We start from the raw sequence: 19,231 nt of genomic DNA on the forward strand, positions 1-19,231 counted from the left end.
AAATCCAGGATCACTTCCCCCCAAGAGGCCTCTTAGAAGCAGTAAAGAACTAGGGAATAGAGGAAGAAAGAGACAACCCCTAAAGGGGCTTCAAAGCCATAACAGTCTTGAAAAAAATCTGACTGAAATCCTGCCCCTCTGTGTGAATCCTCCACCACAGGAGCTACATTTTTGACTTTCTGTTTACTTTTTTTAAAGGAACTTCAGCCCTAAAAAACATAGGGGGTTCAGACCCTTGCCTGACTTCAATAAGGCAACCAGGGACTTCCTCCCTAACCAGAATCTGGGAAATCATCCTAGGCCCCTCCAAAATGATTAGCTGCTGTTTGCCCTCCACTTCTACAGTAGACATAGGCACAGCTTCAGCAGATGTGTATGTAGGCAGACTAGTGTCGTGAAAGAGGGGTCTGACAGTGGAACCAGACAGTCCTGAGGTTCTTCATACAACCTGACTAAGAAGACTGAAGCAGACTGGAGAGCACAAAAATCAGTACTTTTTTTAGATTTTTTTTCTTGGGTAGAGGCTGAACACTGGGGCAGGTGAATTCAAAACTCATGGAACCCTGAGCCATACAACCCGAAAGAAAACTCACCAAGAGGGCATTTACCTTTATAAAGTTTGGCATCTGTATACACACAATGTACAATGTTTTTTTAAGGGCAAATCCTGCTTACTTTACCTCAACTTCAAGATGGTTCCTAATAGAAAGAAAAGACAGATGGTTGCGTAGTCTTTTGTACAAAAGCTTGACAAATCTCACACCGAATACAGTCACGGGCAGCACCAAGACAAAAAAAGCACTTGTCTATCCCTTGCGGAGAGTCTGCCTCCCACACTTCACAATTTCCCTCCTGAATGACATGTAAAATATAACATGACCCAAAGTAAAAAGGAAGAAAACATCCCAATGGGGCACTTACCTTTAGAAGACGTACCGACTGTATACACACGACATATGACTGCAGAACAAGTTGGAAAAGTAGTGTTCAGACTGGCAGCAAAGAAGTTATCAGGATTAGGTGCTCGTACATCACCCATGTACCTCATGCTTTAGACATAGGACATACATCTGACATACAGTGCCTGGAAGAAGTTAAGGTTTTGGTATGCTGACCAGATGTTTGGTTGTCATAGGCAGGAATATTCCATTTGTAAAGAATACTGCAACAGTGATAAGGAAGGACATCTACGGCCATAATCAAACAGTTTACAGAAGTATTACACTAGCTGTGGCTACAGTGGAAACCTCAAAATGAAACTGATTACAAAAAACAAAGATACCGTCTATATACCAGTCATTCTAAAAGACAGTTAAACTAATTAATGAAGGAACTAATGTATTTCCATTAGTACCATGAAAAAATTAAGTTACTAGGCAGAATGTCAACTAACACTCCAGCAAAAATACAGAATGTGAGAAAAATGAATGAAAAAAATACTAAACCACAGCTTACATAAAATTAAAAGTTGGGGCTCGGCAGAACATTTTTTCTGCTTCTTTTCCCAATCTACACCACGCATCATCAGGTAAAAATCCATCACTGGCATCTTCTTCCATGCTGTCAGCTTCACCTCCTCCTTCTAATCGGTTCAGACCCATAAATGTCAACTAACAAATTGAAAAAGAGATGAACTTATTCATGTTCCTGCCAAATAACTTTTTTACAATTAAAAATGACATAGCAAATGCCACATTACTACAGAAATAATGAAAACAATAGCAATACAAGTGAATTTATAAATGCACTGCATCATAACTAATGGAGATTGTCAATCCACATTATACAACAGAAATAAAACTATAAATACAGGTTCATAAAGAGGTATTAGTCTAGCTGCCCTTGCAGGCCATTTTAAGCCTAGCTAGTTGCCTTTCATGTTCTCAAATTAACCTATCCCATTTGGTTAGAGATTGGCCTTATCCATCCCATGGTCGATTATGATAGAATACCCCTAATGACAATAAATGGGATAACAGAATAATTGGGATCATACCATAGATAATTTGAAGGGACCCATGCACGGGATAAAGCATTTAGTAGCTGCCTTTTTCCATTAGTAGTACAGGGGGCAGTTCTAGGATGAATTTTCTGTTTCCCATCCATAGATCCAAGTTGTGCTTGAATATGGACAAGATTAACTTTGTTTTATGTGGATGGAGAGTCGGTTCCACAGCAGCATTATCATTGTCCCCACAAACCATTCTGTCGATGTTGCACTAGATCACCAGAGCAAGTATTTCTGATGCCATCTGATTTGCTGATGTATAGTAAATCCATCAGTATTGGGTCTGAGGATGCTTTGAATGCCAGAAACAGGTCGCCTCTTAGTTGTCTGCAGGATACAGAGTACAGAGACAGGGTTTTGAGCTGGTCCATACAGAAAATGTTTAGGCCTGGTGGCCTTTTAGTAAAGTATCTCTGTGGCATTCCAATTGTTGCATTTGACTGGACAGATACCAAATGGGGCATTATATTCAATAAGTGGCCTAATGAGGGTTAAGTAAAGGGGGACAATGACATCCTTAGATCTAGACAATCTAGAACAGCAATAAAGAAGGACTTTCTTACAAGAATGGACATGTTGGTCAAAAGTTAGGCCACTGTCTACATAAGTTCCCAAATCCTAGACAACTGTCTCAACTGGTACTGGTGTATTGTCAGTGTGTGGTGTTACCCTGGTGTAGATGACTTCCCAAAGTATACAATAATTAATTTTTTGGTATTAGTTTCACTCCGTGACTTTGGCACCAGTTATTTACTTGGGACACACCTTTTTGCAGGATGGCTAAGACATCTGGGGATTCACCGACTGCTTCTAGCTTGTAGTCAACTGTAAGCCAGAGCCCTTTGGCATATACTCTTCTGACGAAAAAGCCAATATCAATCAGGAGAGTTCTCATTACATTACCAGAGTAATTTTCCTCTTCTTCTATTGGCTTACGTCTCTGCATTTAAGTGAAGGAGACTTGCTTCCTTTTTTGGTTATTTTTTTAAAGTACACTGCCAAATATTCTCCAAGTACTGATCTGTATTATGTACATACAAAATCAGTACTAACCAAATATAAACTGCATCACATGAGTGAAGTGCTTACAGAGGCAAAGATAAAATACTAAAAACTTCTAATTCCTGGTACTTCTGTAAAAACCTCACTTTCAGTAATAAATACATGTAAATGGAAGAGTCATTTTTATAACAGACATATAACTGAAAGCATCTAGCAAAAGGAAGATAGAGGGTGCCAGGGCTGAAATTTAAGGTAAAACATGAACTCCAAGACAGGTAAAAAAAGAGGTTACATGTAAACTAGCTCAAAATGGGTTGCAAAAGAAGACCAGATAAGCTTAAACGCAGAAGTACACAAGCTCAAACTCATGACTCATGAAATCTAGCAGTAATTCAACACCAGTCTACTAGTAGACACATTCATTTCATGCTTCATCCCCTGCTATATTCCCAGATCATATAACCACATTTATACCTCTATATTATATCTCTGAAGAACAAGCTTTACCACACTCCTCTCTAGTCCAATATGCTGAAGACTCAAAAATAGTCTGTTCTGCACCCAACCCAGTTATCCTCCAACAAATGACCCAAACAGCTTTCTCTACTGTTGAATCTTGGCTCCACCAAAATCACCTGTCCTTAAGTGCCAAAAAAAAAAAAAACTTATGTTGTTTCCCCCCCCCCCCAAAAAAAAAACCTCTGTCAATGTTCAAGACTTTAACATTCTCTCACTGAATTCTATAAAAACTGAACTCATAGCTAATACTAAACTCTTATTTGTTATAATAGACAACAATCTAAAATCTGATCTGCATATCCAATCCAATAACTCTAAAACCCACAAAAAAACTTGGCCTCCTCTACAGGCATCATAAATTCCTCTCTCCTTCTACTATACAAGCCTTAGACCTCTCTTACCTGCTTCCTTCTCTTAACTACGGTGCTCCTTTACTAACTAACCTTCAGTCCCCCGAAAACTAAAATTAGAATCATGTTACAACAAAACTGCCAAATTTGCTTCTAACTTTTGTCATTATACCCATCACTGTATAGCCTTAAGAAATATCCACTGGCTCGAACTCCCACACTTCCTACTACACCTCCAACTAACTACCTCTCATAGACTAATTTACAAACCACAAGACTGCCCTGCACTCAGATCCTTATTTTTCCCTTACTCCCCTACTAAGTCATTATACTCAGAAAATCAAAACCTACCATAAGTCCACAAACCTAACCTTCCAGTTGGTAAACTCCTGTACGCCTGGACTATGGCCAGACATTGGAATGATCTCCCCTCCTCTGTACACTCTAAACAACATCCCATCAAATTCAAAACTGCCCTCCAAAATCACCTTCTTTCCAAATGGATTTGAAAGTGTTCTGCCTTGTCTAATGCTATCACCTAACCCTCTCTCCCCTAAACTCAGTCCTAGTACTGCTCTTCTTAACATTCCAACCACCTAACCACCCTTTCTCTCCAGTCAAACAGACCTTGATGTCACATCAACCATTACTAAATCTTTTATATTTCTTACTACTTTAATGTCATGTAACCTCTTTCTTCCTTATCTCTTTTCTTTCTTATCTTTTCTCCTCAATTATTCAGACTCGAATCCACAGCCACATGACACATAAATTGATGAACCCAGATTTCTTCTTAATTCAACAGATGATTTTTGCTTCGTTTAAAATCACCTATTTTTGTCTTTTGCTTCATTCTAATCCTACATTTTTAGTTCTAAGTTGTATCACTTCACTGTCATTGTTTGTATTGTATTAATTCTTGTAAATATTGTAATTACCTTGTGGTAGCCACCTCTGTACTGTACTACAATTTTCCTTATCATATTAGTCTATTGGAGCTTTTCTCCCCGGGCCTCCACTGAAAATGGGCTGTGGTCAGCCCAGTGGACTTTCCCGGTAAACAAATGTCATAAATAAATAAATAAAAATAAAGTCAAAGCACCATCCAAGGCCAAAAACACTACTTTCATGGGGCGGAAAACCTAACAGCCTGTGGCCAGGTCAGCCTGAAACAAAACTTGTTAGACTCCTACAAATGCTATTCATTATCAGTCTCCAAAGATGCTTCAAGTCTGATAAATGGAAGACAGCAACAATCATCCCCTTGAATAAATGAGGTGTCAATGGATCCAGATACTTACAAACCCACAAGTCTGGCCAGCCACATCTGTAAGGCTATGGAAAGGATCATAATGGACTTAAGCACATAAGTAACCTACAAACTCGTGATCCAAGCCAGCTTGGTTTCATTAAGGAAAAATCCTGCCCATTTTACCTAGCCAACTTCATCCAGAAGGTCACTGAAGTAACAGATGAGGGTAAATCAGTACACATCACATATTAAGACCTCACAGAAGGAGTCCAACACCAACCTACATTCAGCACCAAAGATAAACAATCCCAGTAAAATGTAAATCCCTGTGTAACTCACTGGGTAGCCAATCAGCTCAGTAACAGAATTCAGGAAATTAGGGTGGTGGCTCTACTGCCTTCCAAAAGACCTGTCACTAGCAGTATATCTCAGGATTCAGTCCTTGGGCCATTCCTCTTTGGCATTTACTTCTTGGAAGTCAAAGCATATGTTAAAATTATGGCTGACCAAGTTTGTAGATTACTGTAAACTTACTGCTATCATGAAGTCCTCAGAGAAAAAAAAAGATCCTCTAAGAAGGCCTTTCTCAAATAAACATCTGATGTCAAAACCATTGACTAATAATAAATGCATAATATTATATCTTTCAGCAAGCAGGAATTCCCTTGTAACCATCACATTAACAGCACACCTGTGAAAGTTAATCCCATAGTCAGAGATCTGGGAATCCTCCTTTGATCACCATGTATCCACTATTATAAAGAAGTTCTTTTTCGTCACACAGCTTATATCTAAAGGTATGGTTGTCCAGGTCTAGAGATGTAATCATGCCGCAGTACTTGGCTCTCATTATGTTGATCATTGAATATAATGCTCCTTTCTGTATGTGCCTGTCCAATCACTTGTTATGTCTAGAACAACAATACGAAATCAATAGCCTAAATCATTAAAACTATACAGATCATCTCAAAGCTTTGGCCCTCTTCTCAGCATCATACAGGCTACAAAGAAGGGACGTGTGCATCACTTAGAGTCTCAAAAGATCCTAACCTGTCTGATCTAGCACAATCAAGTCTAATGGCAGCATAAAAACCAGATCAAGGGATCTTAATCTCTTTTGCAACATAAACAGGGCATGTTGGAGGGATAAGTATGTTATCACAGAGAATACTTTCTATGGAACCATATTTAAGTCCTCATGATGCAAAGGGCTTCTCTTACTATATTCAAATGTAGTCTCTATACAACTTGATAGGAAACTGTAAATTCAACCCCAGTTTGGCACCTACTTCCCTCATGGAAAGGGACAACATGCAAATTTCCTAACATATCCTTGTTCTGCCCACCTCTGGCAGATTCATACATAAAATAAAAGAGATTAAAAAAATATTATGAGAATGTAAGGCTAGGCTACTTCTGAACCTCACATATCAACAGCCTAGTAAGTATCTATGAACTACTAACCACAGACGTTGTAAGATACAGGTATCTAGTCATGCACATAACAACTCCAGTCTTAATACTTCACACAGCTGTACTTTACAAACTGAAATGTAAATGCAAAATACTCACAGCAGCAAATATTTGAAAATAGTTAAAACTAACAGTAAAACTTAACATGTGAGTTCACTCACTACCTGCTCTGTTTGGACTTTTTCTTCTATAGCAGTTTTCTTCCTGTGAAGGCTAATGCTGGCCAAAGGTAGTACGATAACCCATGTGAATCTAGTGTTGGCATGGAACTTCAATTCTTTTCTGGCTGAAACTTCTCTAACAAGATATGTGTGCTTGTGATAAACAAAGGCATAAAATACCAATATGGTGCAGTATAAAATAACACTGAACATTAAACAAAACTAACAGCACAACAGTAAACAAGACCGTATACCTTAGCAACCAGGAGCCAGAAATGCAAAAAGATCTATGCATAAAAATAATGAATACAGTAAGTGAAGGAGGAAATAAGATAGAAAACTTCATTTTTACAGTGACCTCTCCTCAAAGACCTACTGCTGTGGTGAGTATCAAACAACTACACTGCATTATGTCAAGGACAGACACTAACAAATTAAGTAACATTTCAGTAACATGATAAATACTGTTGCTTAAACCTGGGAGAAAGAGTTATGGGATTCCTCGCAGCACAGCCATGCTAAAACTTGTCCTACATCAAGACAGAGCTTCTAAATTTGTATGGTTTAGTTACAGTACGAACAGTAATCCATGTGGGAAGTTCTGCTAAATCCAATCTTGAACGGCAACACATTTAATTAAGCAATAGCAGTAGCTGTTGATCTAACAGAATGAGCTCTAACAAGTCATTTACTACACTTGTAATAACAAAATCCAATACAGTCAGCCAGCCAGTGACACAAGGTCTGTTTGGTGACAAGCATGGCTTTTCTCTCTACAAAAAATATTTCAAAAAGCTTACCCGTTTTCCTGAAAGGACATATTTTTCTAGTGCAATATCTCAACTGTCTATTAAAATCCAAGGCATGTAACAGATACTGTCATAGTCTCTATAGTTATCGTGCAATACTTTATATGTCCTACTAATTACCCCTTTTTTAGCAGTAGATTTTGTTCTGGCTTATATTAAAAACTCTAAGAATGCTAGTCTTTCACTTAGGATTTCCCTATTCCTTTCTCTTTGCCATCATCAATCCTTGATAGGGAAGGCAATCTCTGCCTTGCAGTCCAAATTAATTCATGGCCTCTTCTTATTCTACTACCATTCCATCTCTAATTATTTTTTCTCACTACCTTGATTCCTTCACCAGTTTTCCCCAGTAAATTCCAGCCTCCTCTTGCCTATACTCTGTACCTCTAATTGCAGTCATCCCTATTCATTCTTGTGTTAGCTTAGTTCTTAAAATACTTTTGGCTACTTTATAAATATAATATTCTGCATGGTTGTTACTATTCTCCTTAAGGATCTGCATCCAAACCCATAGTTTCTCCTTATTTCTCGAGCTTCCCCCTGCTTCATCATCCCTTTCCACTTTGAATTATAGCTTTCTGTATAGAAGCCTTAACTGTGTAGCTCTGAAATACCCCTTGAAATCAGGTAACCCCAAGCCACCTTGTTCTTTTGGAAGGATCAACTTAACCCACTTTTGCCCTTTTCTCCTACCAGATAAAACCCTTCAACTCTCTATTAACTGCTATTCACAACTTCTCCTCTGGTTGACAAAAATATGCCTGACCTGTGCATAAAAATAAAAGGACTAAACATTTTCACTGCTTGTATCTTTCTATCCTTATCTGTAAAACAGAGCTTCCAATTTCTCAGTTTTTGTATTATCTTTTGTTTAGTCTCTTCCTACATATCCCTAGCTGTCAGAACAGAATCCTTTTTAATCCATACTCCTAAGTACTTCATTTTTTCATGCCCCCAGTAATATGGGTATTGCTAAACAAAGTTACGTGTGGGTTCATTGTTTATAGCTACTGCCTTTGTTTAATCTTCATTAACTTTGTATCGTGAATTGACTTGAACCTGCCTCAGTATGTTCCATAACACTGAAATGTCCTTTTCTGGTTTTATCAGGTGCTAAATAATATCATCTGCAAATAAAACCAACTTTTCTTGATTACCATACCAATTACATCCTTGAATTTATGAATCCCTTATTTTCTTTGCCAATGGTTCTAAATATATTAAGTGTACATCCCTGCCTGCTTCCTATGTTCAAACAGAACTTAACAGAGAAGAACCTGCCCACACACACTTTAATTTTCAACTTTGATCCCTCATATATCCTCCTAATTAACCTTACTATTTTGCCAGGGAATGCAAATGCTTCCACTGCACTACACATACAATTCCAGCTTACTCTGTCAAATACTTTCTCTGCATCAAGACCCACCAACAACAGTGACATTTTTATACATTCTGCTTCCTTCTGGACCATCACTTTTCTATTAATGTTGTCAAATGTTTGCTTCCCCTCCACAAAACCACACTGGTCCATATCTATCAATTTTGGCATCACTTTTACCATTCCTTTGGCCATTACAGACAAACACTTTATATTCATGGTTTAGAATCGAAATAGGCCTATACGAAGCTGGATCTGATGGGTCTTTACCATTTAGAAGTATTACAGCCACCGCAGGGGATTACTTATTTTGTCTTTGAAGGTAATAGAGGATTTGAGAGATTTGTAATAGGGGATTTGGAAAAAATCTCTGAATTTAACTCTAATCAAATTGTTTGAGAACCTGAGTAGCATAAGGGCCAAATAAAACCTCCTTATGTAAAACAGACTTTAAAATGTCAGACTTGACTTCACTTCATCTGCAGACTTTTGGCTAGTTACCCAGGCATATCTTGTCAACACTACAGGAGTAGCAACAGACCCTATACACATTTTTAAAACAAGTTTAGATACTTGACACAAATTACAAATAATAGGGTTCAGACTAGGGCTGCTTTCTGAAGGAAGTGTGGCAACATATGTGCTTTGTAGTTAAGAATTCTATATACCAAGAAGAAAAAAAGATCTTACCAAATCTGTCAAATACCTTACCTTCTTTGCACACAAGAAAGGGGTTAGTATTGGCCAAGTCTGTTTCCAGCTGGCAACGAGGTTATAATGGCAGCTGGGTCAGAAATGGGCAGTCTCCTTGAGGTTAATTTTCAAAGAGTATCTGACTCTTTGGGGACTGAAGGATAAGAGTCAGGGTTATGTAACACATACTCCAGGGATGACAAAATGAGAGGAATAGGTGTAGTATGTCACACATCCACTTCCAACATAACAACTCCTTAGTTCAAGGGTAACATCCACCAGTTCCACCAAAATACCTCAATCATCCTGAAAATAGTTTCTAAAAAGAAAAAGTACTTAGCTGAAGAGGATCAGCTTTCCTCAGAATCAGAGTTATGGATTTAAGAATCTCAAGGAGAAGAAGCCCTGTCTCTGTCAATGTTAGAATCCTCTGACAAACTTTCCTCAGGAATTTCTTTGTTGAGATTGCACTCTAGTAAGGATTTCCCAGTTCCAGGACTAACAGCCTTCTTGAATAAAATAAAAAAAATTATCTTTATACACTTTGTTTTTTCTTTGCAGGGACCTCTCAGGAAGACCAAGGGATCGCACTTCACCCTTTGAAAGAGGTCTATTTCACTAGCCACGCTGAGAAGAACCTCCCAGACTATCTCCCAGACTGAAAGGAAATGGTTTTCCTATGCCTGGAATAGACAATGGAACAGCCAAAAAGGATGTTACTGATCTCTAGTCCATGATGAGTGAAAAAGCTACACCAGGGACCCAGAGTTAACAAGTGTACTGTCTGAAGAGCAATAGTTGTCCATTAAAGAGTCACCCACTAAAGGCTGAGGCATCGTCTGAGCCTGTGGTGACAGCAAGGAATCTTTAATGTGTTGCTTTTTCTTTTTAGGTACAGTGGGAGAACAGCCAGCAGGACCAGAGTAAGCATGCCATGCTGCAGCAGGGGAGGAAGCCTTACTGGCAGAAATCATTCAAAAGGTAAGCTATCAAACAAGTGCTCACAAGCAACATACACACAGACACACACACACACACAAACACACACACACACACACACACACACACACACACACACTTCCGCATATGGTCCATTTCAAAAGTAAAGCGGAAGCAGCACACAAACAATCCTGTTACAACTCAAAGTCCCTTTTCTAAAGTGCCCTGTCAGAAAGAAATGAAGTTAAGTTGTCACAAAGTGTATATAAGCAGGCAGGTTAAACTACATCTTCCTGCCCTGTAAAACACCCTGATCATTACAACTAACACAACAAATAAAAGGTGTCAAAAGCAGTACAATTTTACCAAAAATTAGCCCAATACATAAAAATAAGCCCTGTTCTAAAACTAGCTGTCCTTGACAGAAACTTTCCAATATTGTAAAAATACCAGATTCCTTAAAGGGAAAATAACATTTAAATCAGCAATAAAACATATAAATATTTTCTTAAAAAAGGCAATATTTTCTGTGTGGGAGGATTCCCCTTAGGAGACTTATCTGTCAGAATGGAGCTTATAGTCAACTGCTGCACCTGTGAAACCTCAGAGCTGCTTCCTCTTAAGGTGTCAAGAAAGTACTGAAATTATCTACACTCTGAAATGAGATTTCCTACCAAGGGGCTAGCCAATCAGCAGTCAGATGGTAAATATGGGAGGGAGCAAGAGCTTTGTGAAGCTGGATGATTGCTGTATTCTGGACAAGGTATAACCCATGTAGCTAGCCAAAGGTTACTACAGCAATAAGAATGATGAACATCATCTGTGTACAATTTCTGGGCATCAGAGAAATCCTCAGCTTCAGAAGTGAAAAAAAAAACTTCAGCCTCTTAAGGGTGCCTCCAAATGAGATATACTCTGATGGAAAAGCACAGGATAAGATGTCCTCAATATCTAATATACAGGAGATGAGAGGGAGGATATCTGGCTACAAAAAACAGTTCATCCATCTCAGAGTCTAAGGACTTGGATTTCTCTACAGGGGATGTTTACCTTCTTAGTTTTTGAGATGCCTGAGGTAGGTATCTACACAAAAGTGCCTTCATCCAACAGCATGGCAACTTCCTGAGGAGATATAACTTCACATCTCAGTCCAAGTAGGTATCAGGTTCAGGAGATGCAAAAGCATATCAACAGATAGGACACGCTTGAGTCTAGGGAAGTTCTGAAACTTGGTCAATATATTCTTAGCTTTCCAGACTTCCTTCTCTGCTGGGATGAGTCTATCTTCATTTTTGTAAGCAGGTGGCCCACAAATGATCATGCCATAAAGCCCCAGACAAGTTACATAGCCATTTATGGTTCAAAAAGTACAGTTTTGTACCTACCATAAATGTAGATGTTCGAGTGTTCACCCTGCTGCAGTCATCACACCTGGGGTTATCCTGCCATCAGGCGGTCCCGCAGTCGGCCTGAATTCCAAAGTCTTGGTCCGGCGTCGGTTGCCGTTGCTTCTTCTCTGACGTCAGTGCGCCAGGGGTATATAAGAGGCATCCGACGCAATTTGCTTCAGTTTTTCTTGCCCCAGATGTCAGGTGCCCCCAATAGGTAGGCAATATATATATATATATATATATATATATATATATAGCTAGATAAAAATAAAACAATACCTGTAGGCACAAGCAAATACACCACAGAGGTTGTATAGAATAGAGTGGTATAGATAAGTTCAGCTAGTTCAGAGGGGATGGAGGGAGGGTAACCTGGACTGCAGCAAGGTGAACACTCGAACATCTACATTTATGGTAGGTACAAAACTGTACTATGTTCATCGTGTTACCCTGCTGCAGTCATCACACTTGGGTTGAATCCCAAAGCTAAGGATGGGAGGTGGAGTTAAACAGGGTTAGAAGAAGCTAGTAGGCCCTGCAAAATTGCAGTGGCAAAACCAGCTCTAGTCTTAGAATAAAGAGGTAAGTGATAGTGTTTGGTGAAGGTGTGCACTGAACTCAAAGTTTCAGCTTCCAGAATATCCTTGGTTGGCACTCCCCTGAGAAAGGCTGTTGATGTAGCTGTAGCCCTGGTGGAGTGGGACCTAATGTTAGCAGGTACCGGTTTCCCATGATGCGTGTAGCAGAAATGTATGCAATGCCCTATCCATTTAGAAATGGTCTGTTTTGAGATGGCTTTTCCTTGTGATCCTGTAGCATAGGCTACAAAGAGCTGGTCAGTTTTTCTGAAAGCGTTAGTTTTATCCAAGTAGTAACGTAATTGCCTGTGAATGTCCAAAGAGTGCAGGAGTCTTTCTCCTTTGTTCTGGGGATTTGGGAAAAAGGTGGGCAAATGAATGGTTTGGTTTAGGGCCACACTGGATACTACCTTTGGCATAAAGGAAGGGTTAGTTCGTAGAGAGACTCTGTCTTGATGAAAAATGAGGAAAGGCTCCACTGCCGTTAGTGCCTGTAGCTCTGAGACTCTTCTAGCGGAGGTTATTGCTAGTAGCAGGGCGGTTTTCCATGAAAGAAATTTTAAATCAGCTGAAAAAGCTGGTTCAAAGGGCGGCAGTGTAAGCTTTTCCGGAACAAAGTTGAGATCCCAAGTAGGTGTTGGTGCTCTCCTTGGCGGTCTTATGTTCTTAGCCCCTCTGAGGTACTGTCTTAGGAGTGGATGTGAGAATAAAGGAGGATCCGTGTTGTAATGAGCTGAAATTGCTGAGGCGTGGATCTTAACAGATGAAAAGGAAAGTCCTTTGTGCAACATCTCAGTTAAATATTGTAGAATCTGAGGAATGTTTGGATCAAGGGGATTTTGGCCTTTAGCCTGGTTCCAGGCGCAAAATCTTTTCCATTTGTCTGAATAGGTTTTCCTGGTGCTGGGCCTCCTGACCTCCAGAATGACATCCATAACAGCTTTGGATAGAGGTGTTGGCTGGTTGTTTAGGTAATTTGCCATGCAGCCAGGTTTAAAGTCTTGAGCTGGCTGTGTAGAATCTGATAGTCTCACTGGGTGAGCAGGTGAGGAATTTGTGGTAAAATCCATGGTGGGTCGTGGGCCATTTTCCTTAGAATTGGATACCAATGCTGGTGTGGCCAGTCTGATGCAATGAGTATCATTTGTGGCCTCTCTAATCTGACTTTCAGCAGTACCTTTGCTAGAAGAGGCAGTGGAGGAAAGGCATACACTGTTAATGTTTTCCAACTGAATGAGAGGGTGTCCACTTTCCAAGCTTGTGGATGGAATGTCCTTGTGCAGAGTTTTTGAAGTTGGTAGTTTTGGAGGTTTGCAAACAGATCTATGTCTGGGCGTCCCCATTTTTGAGCTATCATTGCAAATACCTGTGGATCTAGTTTTCACTCTTGTGGATCCATGATGTTTCTGCTTAGGTCGTCTGCCAATGTGTTTTTCTTTCCTGGCAGGAATTGTGCTTGTAATTGAACCTGGTAAGACAGTGCAGTGTTCCACAAGGTCATTGCTTGCCTGCATAGAGGGAAGGAATGTGTGCCCCCTTGCTTGTTTATGTACCACATTACTGTGGTATTGTCCATCTTTATTATTAGTTGTCCTGGGTGTAAGAGGTCCTTGAAAGCTGTTGGGGCATTCTGTACTGCTAGCATTTCTTTTTGATTGATATGCAGATGCCTCTGATCTGTAGTCCATTTGCCCTGAATGCACTGTCCTGCCATGTGTGCTCCCCAGGCATAGTCCGATGCATCTGTTGCCATAGTTTGCCTGGCTGTGGGTAAGGTGAAAGGCTGACCCTTGTTGAGGTGACATGCCTGTGCCCACCATAGAAACTCCTGTTGAAGGCAGGGAATGAGTGGTATAATTGTTTCCATGCTGTGGCTGTGCTTAGTCCATACGCTTTTCAGGTACCATTGTAATTTCCTCATATGCAGTTTTGCAAATGGTATTAGTAGTATGCAAGATGCCATGAATCCCAAGGCCTGCAGAATTTTTCTTGCAGGGAGTTGGATCTTTGTTGCCACTATTTTGAAATATTGAGTCAGCTGTTGTTGCTTGTCTGGCGTGAGATAAGCCATCTGGGCTGTTGTATTCAAGCTGACACCCAGGAATATTATGTTTTGTGAGGGCACTAGTTTTGATTTCTTTTCGTTTACTGTGTACCCTAGGCAACTTAGAAGGTGTTTGACAAATGCCAGATGCTTTAAAAGAATGTCCTTGCTTTCTGCTTGAATAAGGCAGTCGTCCAGGTATGGGTATATTTGAATTCCTCTTTGTCTGCAGTATGCAATTATTGGTGCCAGGCATTTTGTGAAGACCCAGGGCACAGTAGATAAGCCAAAGGGCAGTGCAGAGAATTGATAATGCGTTGAACCTGCAATGAAGCAGAGGTATCTTCTGCAATTTTGTCTGATAGGAACATGCAGGTCTGCCTCCTTGAGGTCCAACGTTACTAGCCAAGCATTCTTGCCCAGCATGGGAAGAAGCTGCTGTAGTGTTAGCATCTTGAATTTTGGTACTTGCAAATAGGTATTCAGAACTGAAAGATCCAGAAGGGGTCTCCATGCTTTGTCCTTTCTTGGGACTAGAAAGAGTCTTGAGTAAAATCCTTGTACTTGCTCCTGTGTAGGTACCTGTTGAATGGCTCTCAAGTCCGTGAGAGCTGTAATTTGTTTTTGTGCATCTGCCCATTGATTTGGTGGCAGGTTTGGCATTCCTTTTATCCTTGGTAAGGTATGAAAGTGGAATCTGTATCCTTGAGAGACAATGTTTAGGACCCATTTGACTTTTGTGATGATGTGCCAGTTGTCTGCAAAAAATGCTAATTTTCCTCCCCTTGACCGTCTGCATAGACTTTGCCTTATCCTCCATTTTCTTTAAAACCTCTTCTGCTTTGACAACAAATAATACATCCTGCTGTAAAGGTGCATCCAATAATTTTGCTTTAACATGATCAGGAAGGGTTTGTTCTTTGAACCAAGCATGTCTACGTATGGCAGAGCCAGTAACAGCTGCTCTACAGGAAGCTTCCAACGAATCAAATCCGCATTGTAAAGGATGTTTGCCCACCTGTTCAGCTGCATGCAACAGATCCTGCATTTCCTTGAATTCAGACTGTTCAGTATGTGTGCTCATTTTTTGTTTTAATTGAGACATTAGGAATTGCTGATATTTCAGCATGTGAAACTGACAATTTAATGCTCTCATAGCCAGAGTTGCTGAGGTGTATATTTTCTTTCCCCATCTATCTAGGGCTCTGGAATCCCTTTCAGAGGGCACCGGATTTTTAGCCATAGAAGCTTTAGCTCCCTTAGGACCCTGGGAAATTGTTTCTGGGTCAGCCACAGGGCTTTTATAAAGGAATTTGTGTGAGTCAGGTACTCTGTAGTATCTGTCTGGTTTGGCTGGAGCAGGAGGTAGAGAGTCTGGATTTAAACTAGACTCCAAGAAAACATCATCCACAATATCTAAAACTGGAGGGATAGCAAAAGGTCTGTGATGGGGTAGTAAAAGGAACTCTCGGAGCCTTTTCTTAGAATCAGAGTAGTCCTGGCCTTCCCAGTGGAAATGTTCCCTCATGGTATGTAAAGTTTCCCCAAAGGAGTAGATTTCAGGGGGAGATGCTGAGGGAATAGAGTCTTCAACATCAGAGTCTTCATAAGGTGGAAAAGTGTAATCCTGTTCCTCAGAAGAATCTGAGGACACTTGAAACCTGGTCAGAGGAAGCATAATCCTCCTCTTGTCTTGGTCTTTTATCAGGAGGGGGATGGGAACCCCTGATTAGGGTAATCAAATCTTCAGCCATCTTAAGCATCTGTTTCTTAGGCATGGGGCCTTGAACTGTAGACTGATGTACAGTCTTCTTAGGTTTTAAAGGAGTTTTAAGCTTAGCATAAGATTTAATGGTGAGTGTAGTCGGTCTGAAGACACCTTCTGCAACCGAAGGTGTTTCCACTGCACCGGGGTCTACTTCTGCTCCGGTGTCGGAAGATGGCTGCATCGGACTAGTAAACTCTGCTTGAGAATCCACAGCTGTCTGGGGTTCCAGTTCTGCGGTCATAAGGGGCTGCGTAGGTGCCTCACTGAAAACTGGAAAACCGGCGACAGGCCCAGCAGAGGCCTTGGAGTCTGGCTTGTTCCTAGGCTGCCTGTCCTTATCCTTGCGTTTTTTATGTATGCCGGTCGTCGGCTGCTCCAATGGCATGATATAATTAAATTTCCTACCAAAGTAATGTCGTGCGAAGTCAAAACGGCATTTGATAGTTCATTTATTAAACCTAGCACAAAACCGACAACCTGTAACGTCGTGGCCTGGGCCTAGGCAAGGAATACAATAGGAATGGAAGTCCTTATGAGTTATTTGCTTCCCACAAGAAATGCAACTGTTAACTTTTTCTGACATCGGACTGAGGCAAGAAAAGGTTCCCCAATGGGGTACTTAGCTTTAATGAAGACTTCAGACTGAAATTCGAATCGAAAATCTCAGGTGTCGGCCAACCAGCACTTGCGAACTGCTTCTGCTTCGGGCACCGCGCGGCAAGAAAGACTGAAGCAAATGGCGTTGGATGCCTCTTATATACCCATGGCGCACTGACGTCAGAGAAGAAGCAACGGCAACAGACGCCGGACCAAGACTTTGGAATTCAGGCCGACTGCGGGACCGCCTGACGGCAGGATAACCCCAAGTGTGATGGCTGCAGCAGGGTAACACGATGAACATCAGTCCTGAAGAGCAGACACCCATCTTATTCCATCGCCATACAGGACATCTGTCCACCTGTGAGGTGAAAAACTGAAAATCTCAAGAAGTTGGGACAAACTTCAAGACATATGGGGCAGACGTCAGCATTACTGCAATAGTCAACAACATGATGACCTACAATTGCTACCCAAACCACTTTTCATTTTTACTCTAGCTATCACTGATCCTTAGATGATGCATCTATTTTCTAGGTTACAATTTACAGGATGCATCCCAGACATATTTTCCACTTTTCTGTACTGGATTCAGTTTATGAAGTTTTAGCATATTTTTCCAATATTGCAAAGTATCTTCTTTATCCAATGAATTTTTCTGAGTGGGTAGAAAAAACATGCTTTGAATTTCAGACCAACAGCAATGACACTTACAAACACACTGAAAAGAACCTGCAACCAGCACTACTGCATATAGTATAATAGTGGCAACCAACATTTCACATGAGCCGAATTTGTTTATTAATGTATTCCATGCCATTTTTATCTATCAAATGTTCTAAATTAATGACTTAAAAGGCAAAATGTCATGAGCATTTAAAAGCCATGCAGCTGAAGCACTATGTCCTTAATGGGTCATTTGCATATACGCCATGGTTCATAATGTGTAGCTAACAACCATTAAGGCCTTTTTAAGCCTAGCCGTGCATCACAAGTCTCCGACAAGTTCTAGTACCCTTGATAAGTGTAAGCAGGGGCCTAGGAGATGTATGGCTGCCTGTGTCCATTACAGACATAGGTGACAAATCAGGGAGAATTTCCTGTTCCCCATCCAGTTTTCCAAGGTCTCCATTATAGAAAGTTTAAGTTATCACATAATGTAAACTCTTTCTTGGCTTGGTTTTTGTTGCATTTTACTGAATGATTTGCCTGTGTGACGTTTTTACTCTTTGGTTTGGATGTTATTTGGGATATTTTCTGAGCACCTTGATGTTTATGAGCATCAGCTGGGTTTAAAGCCCTGTGCTTCTAAAGTACAGCAAAATAATATACTTATGCTGTGCTGATGAGGTCATGATAAAAGCCAAAACGTGCATGTTGATAGCTAGTAGGATTTGGCTTTAATGGCGTGAATGTATCTATAAACACTTAAAAAGTCATGGGCATTCAGATGTCATGTAGCTAAAACACTTGATATCCTTAATTTGCCATTTGCATATATCCCATGTACCTCCATTACAGAGGTTTAAGGTATAACAGTCAAAACTCTACCTTGGGTTTTTCTTCAAGTTTTCCTGAATGATTAGTCTGTGTAACTTTTTCACTCTTTGGTTTAAATATCATACAATCTCAACATCCTCAAAGAGAGTGCCCAACATGCTCACTAATTATTTCTGTGCTTCCCTGCAAAATACCTAGCTAAATTAGAACTTGGCCAGGTGTGCAGCCTTATTCTAGTCTACTGCTTTGATTACCAGTAAACAAACCAATCATATTCCCTTTGCTTGATGTAACAACAAGTTTCAAGTGGAAGCAAGTACAGTAAAATCCCTGTCATCCCAGACTCAAGCAAATGGCACTCAAGTGATCAGCATCTGACTGGCTCGTAAGCCAACATACAAACCAATCAAAAATCGCAGTGCAGAGCTACTTCTACACAATGTGGAACAGCCCGCATTGAGACTCTTCTTTGCGATTTTTGATTGGCTTATATGCCGGTGTATGAGCCAATCAAAAATTGCAAAGCATATTTCAAGCTACTGGAACATACACTTAACTGGCATCTTCCTTACAGGTGCCGGTTAAGTGAGAGTTTACTGTAAAAATAAAAATTAATGTAATTAAATGTTTTCCTTCAGCAAATAAATGCTCACAGTGCAACACGAGGAGCTGACTGCAACTATATCTCTGGTTCTCATGTTTCTATGAAGACAATATGATAAGATGATAATAAAAACAGAATACTTTTTCTTTCAATGGGTAAACG

The 19,231-nt window shown here is 40.2% G+C and overlaps 1 protein-coding gene across 3 annotated transcripts in view; it reads right to left on the reverse strand.

Moving 5' to 3' along the window:
- The window catches only part of NSMCE4A (NSE4 homolog A, SMC5-SMC6 complex component), a 740,267-nt gene that overhangs the window by 592,693 nt on the left and 128,343 nt on the right, over positions 1-19,231 (reverse strand). For all 3 annotated transcript variants that reach the window (XM_044056053.1, XM_044056054.1, XM_044056052.1), the window contains exon 4: positions 1,456-1,610. In XM_044056053.1, the coding sequence (XP_043911988.1) occupies positions 1,456-1,610 (155 nt within the window). The remainder of the gene's footprint in view (positions 1-1,455; positions 1,611-19,231) is intronic.

This window comes from Protopterus annectens, chromosome 14.part0 (genome assembly GCF_019279795.1).
Source record: "Protopterus annectens isolate FY-2018-M chromosome 14.part0, PAN1.0, whole genome shotgun sequence".
In the NCBI taxonomy this organism is placed as follows: Eukaryota; Metazoa; Chordata; order Ceratodontiformes; family Protopteridae; genus Protopterus; species Protopterus annectens.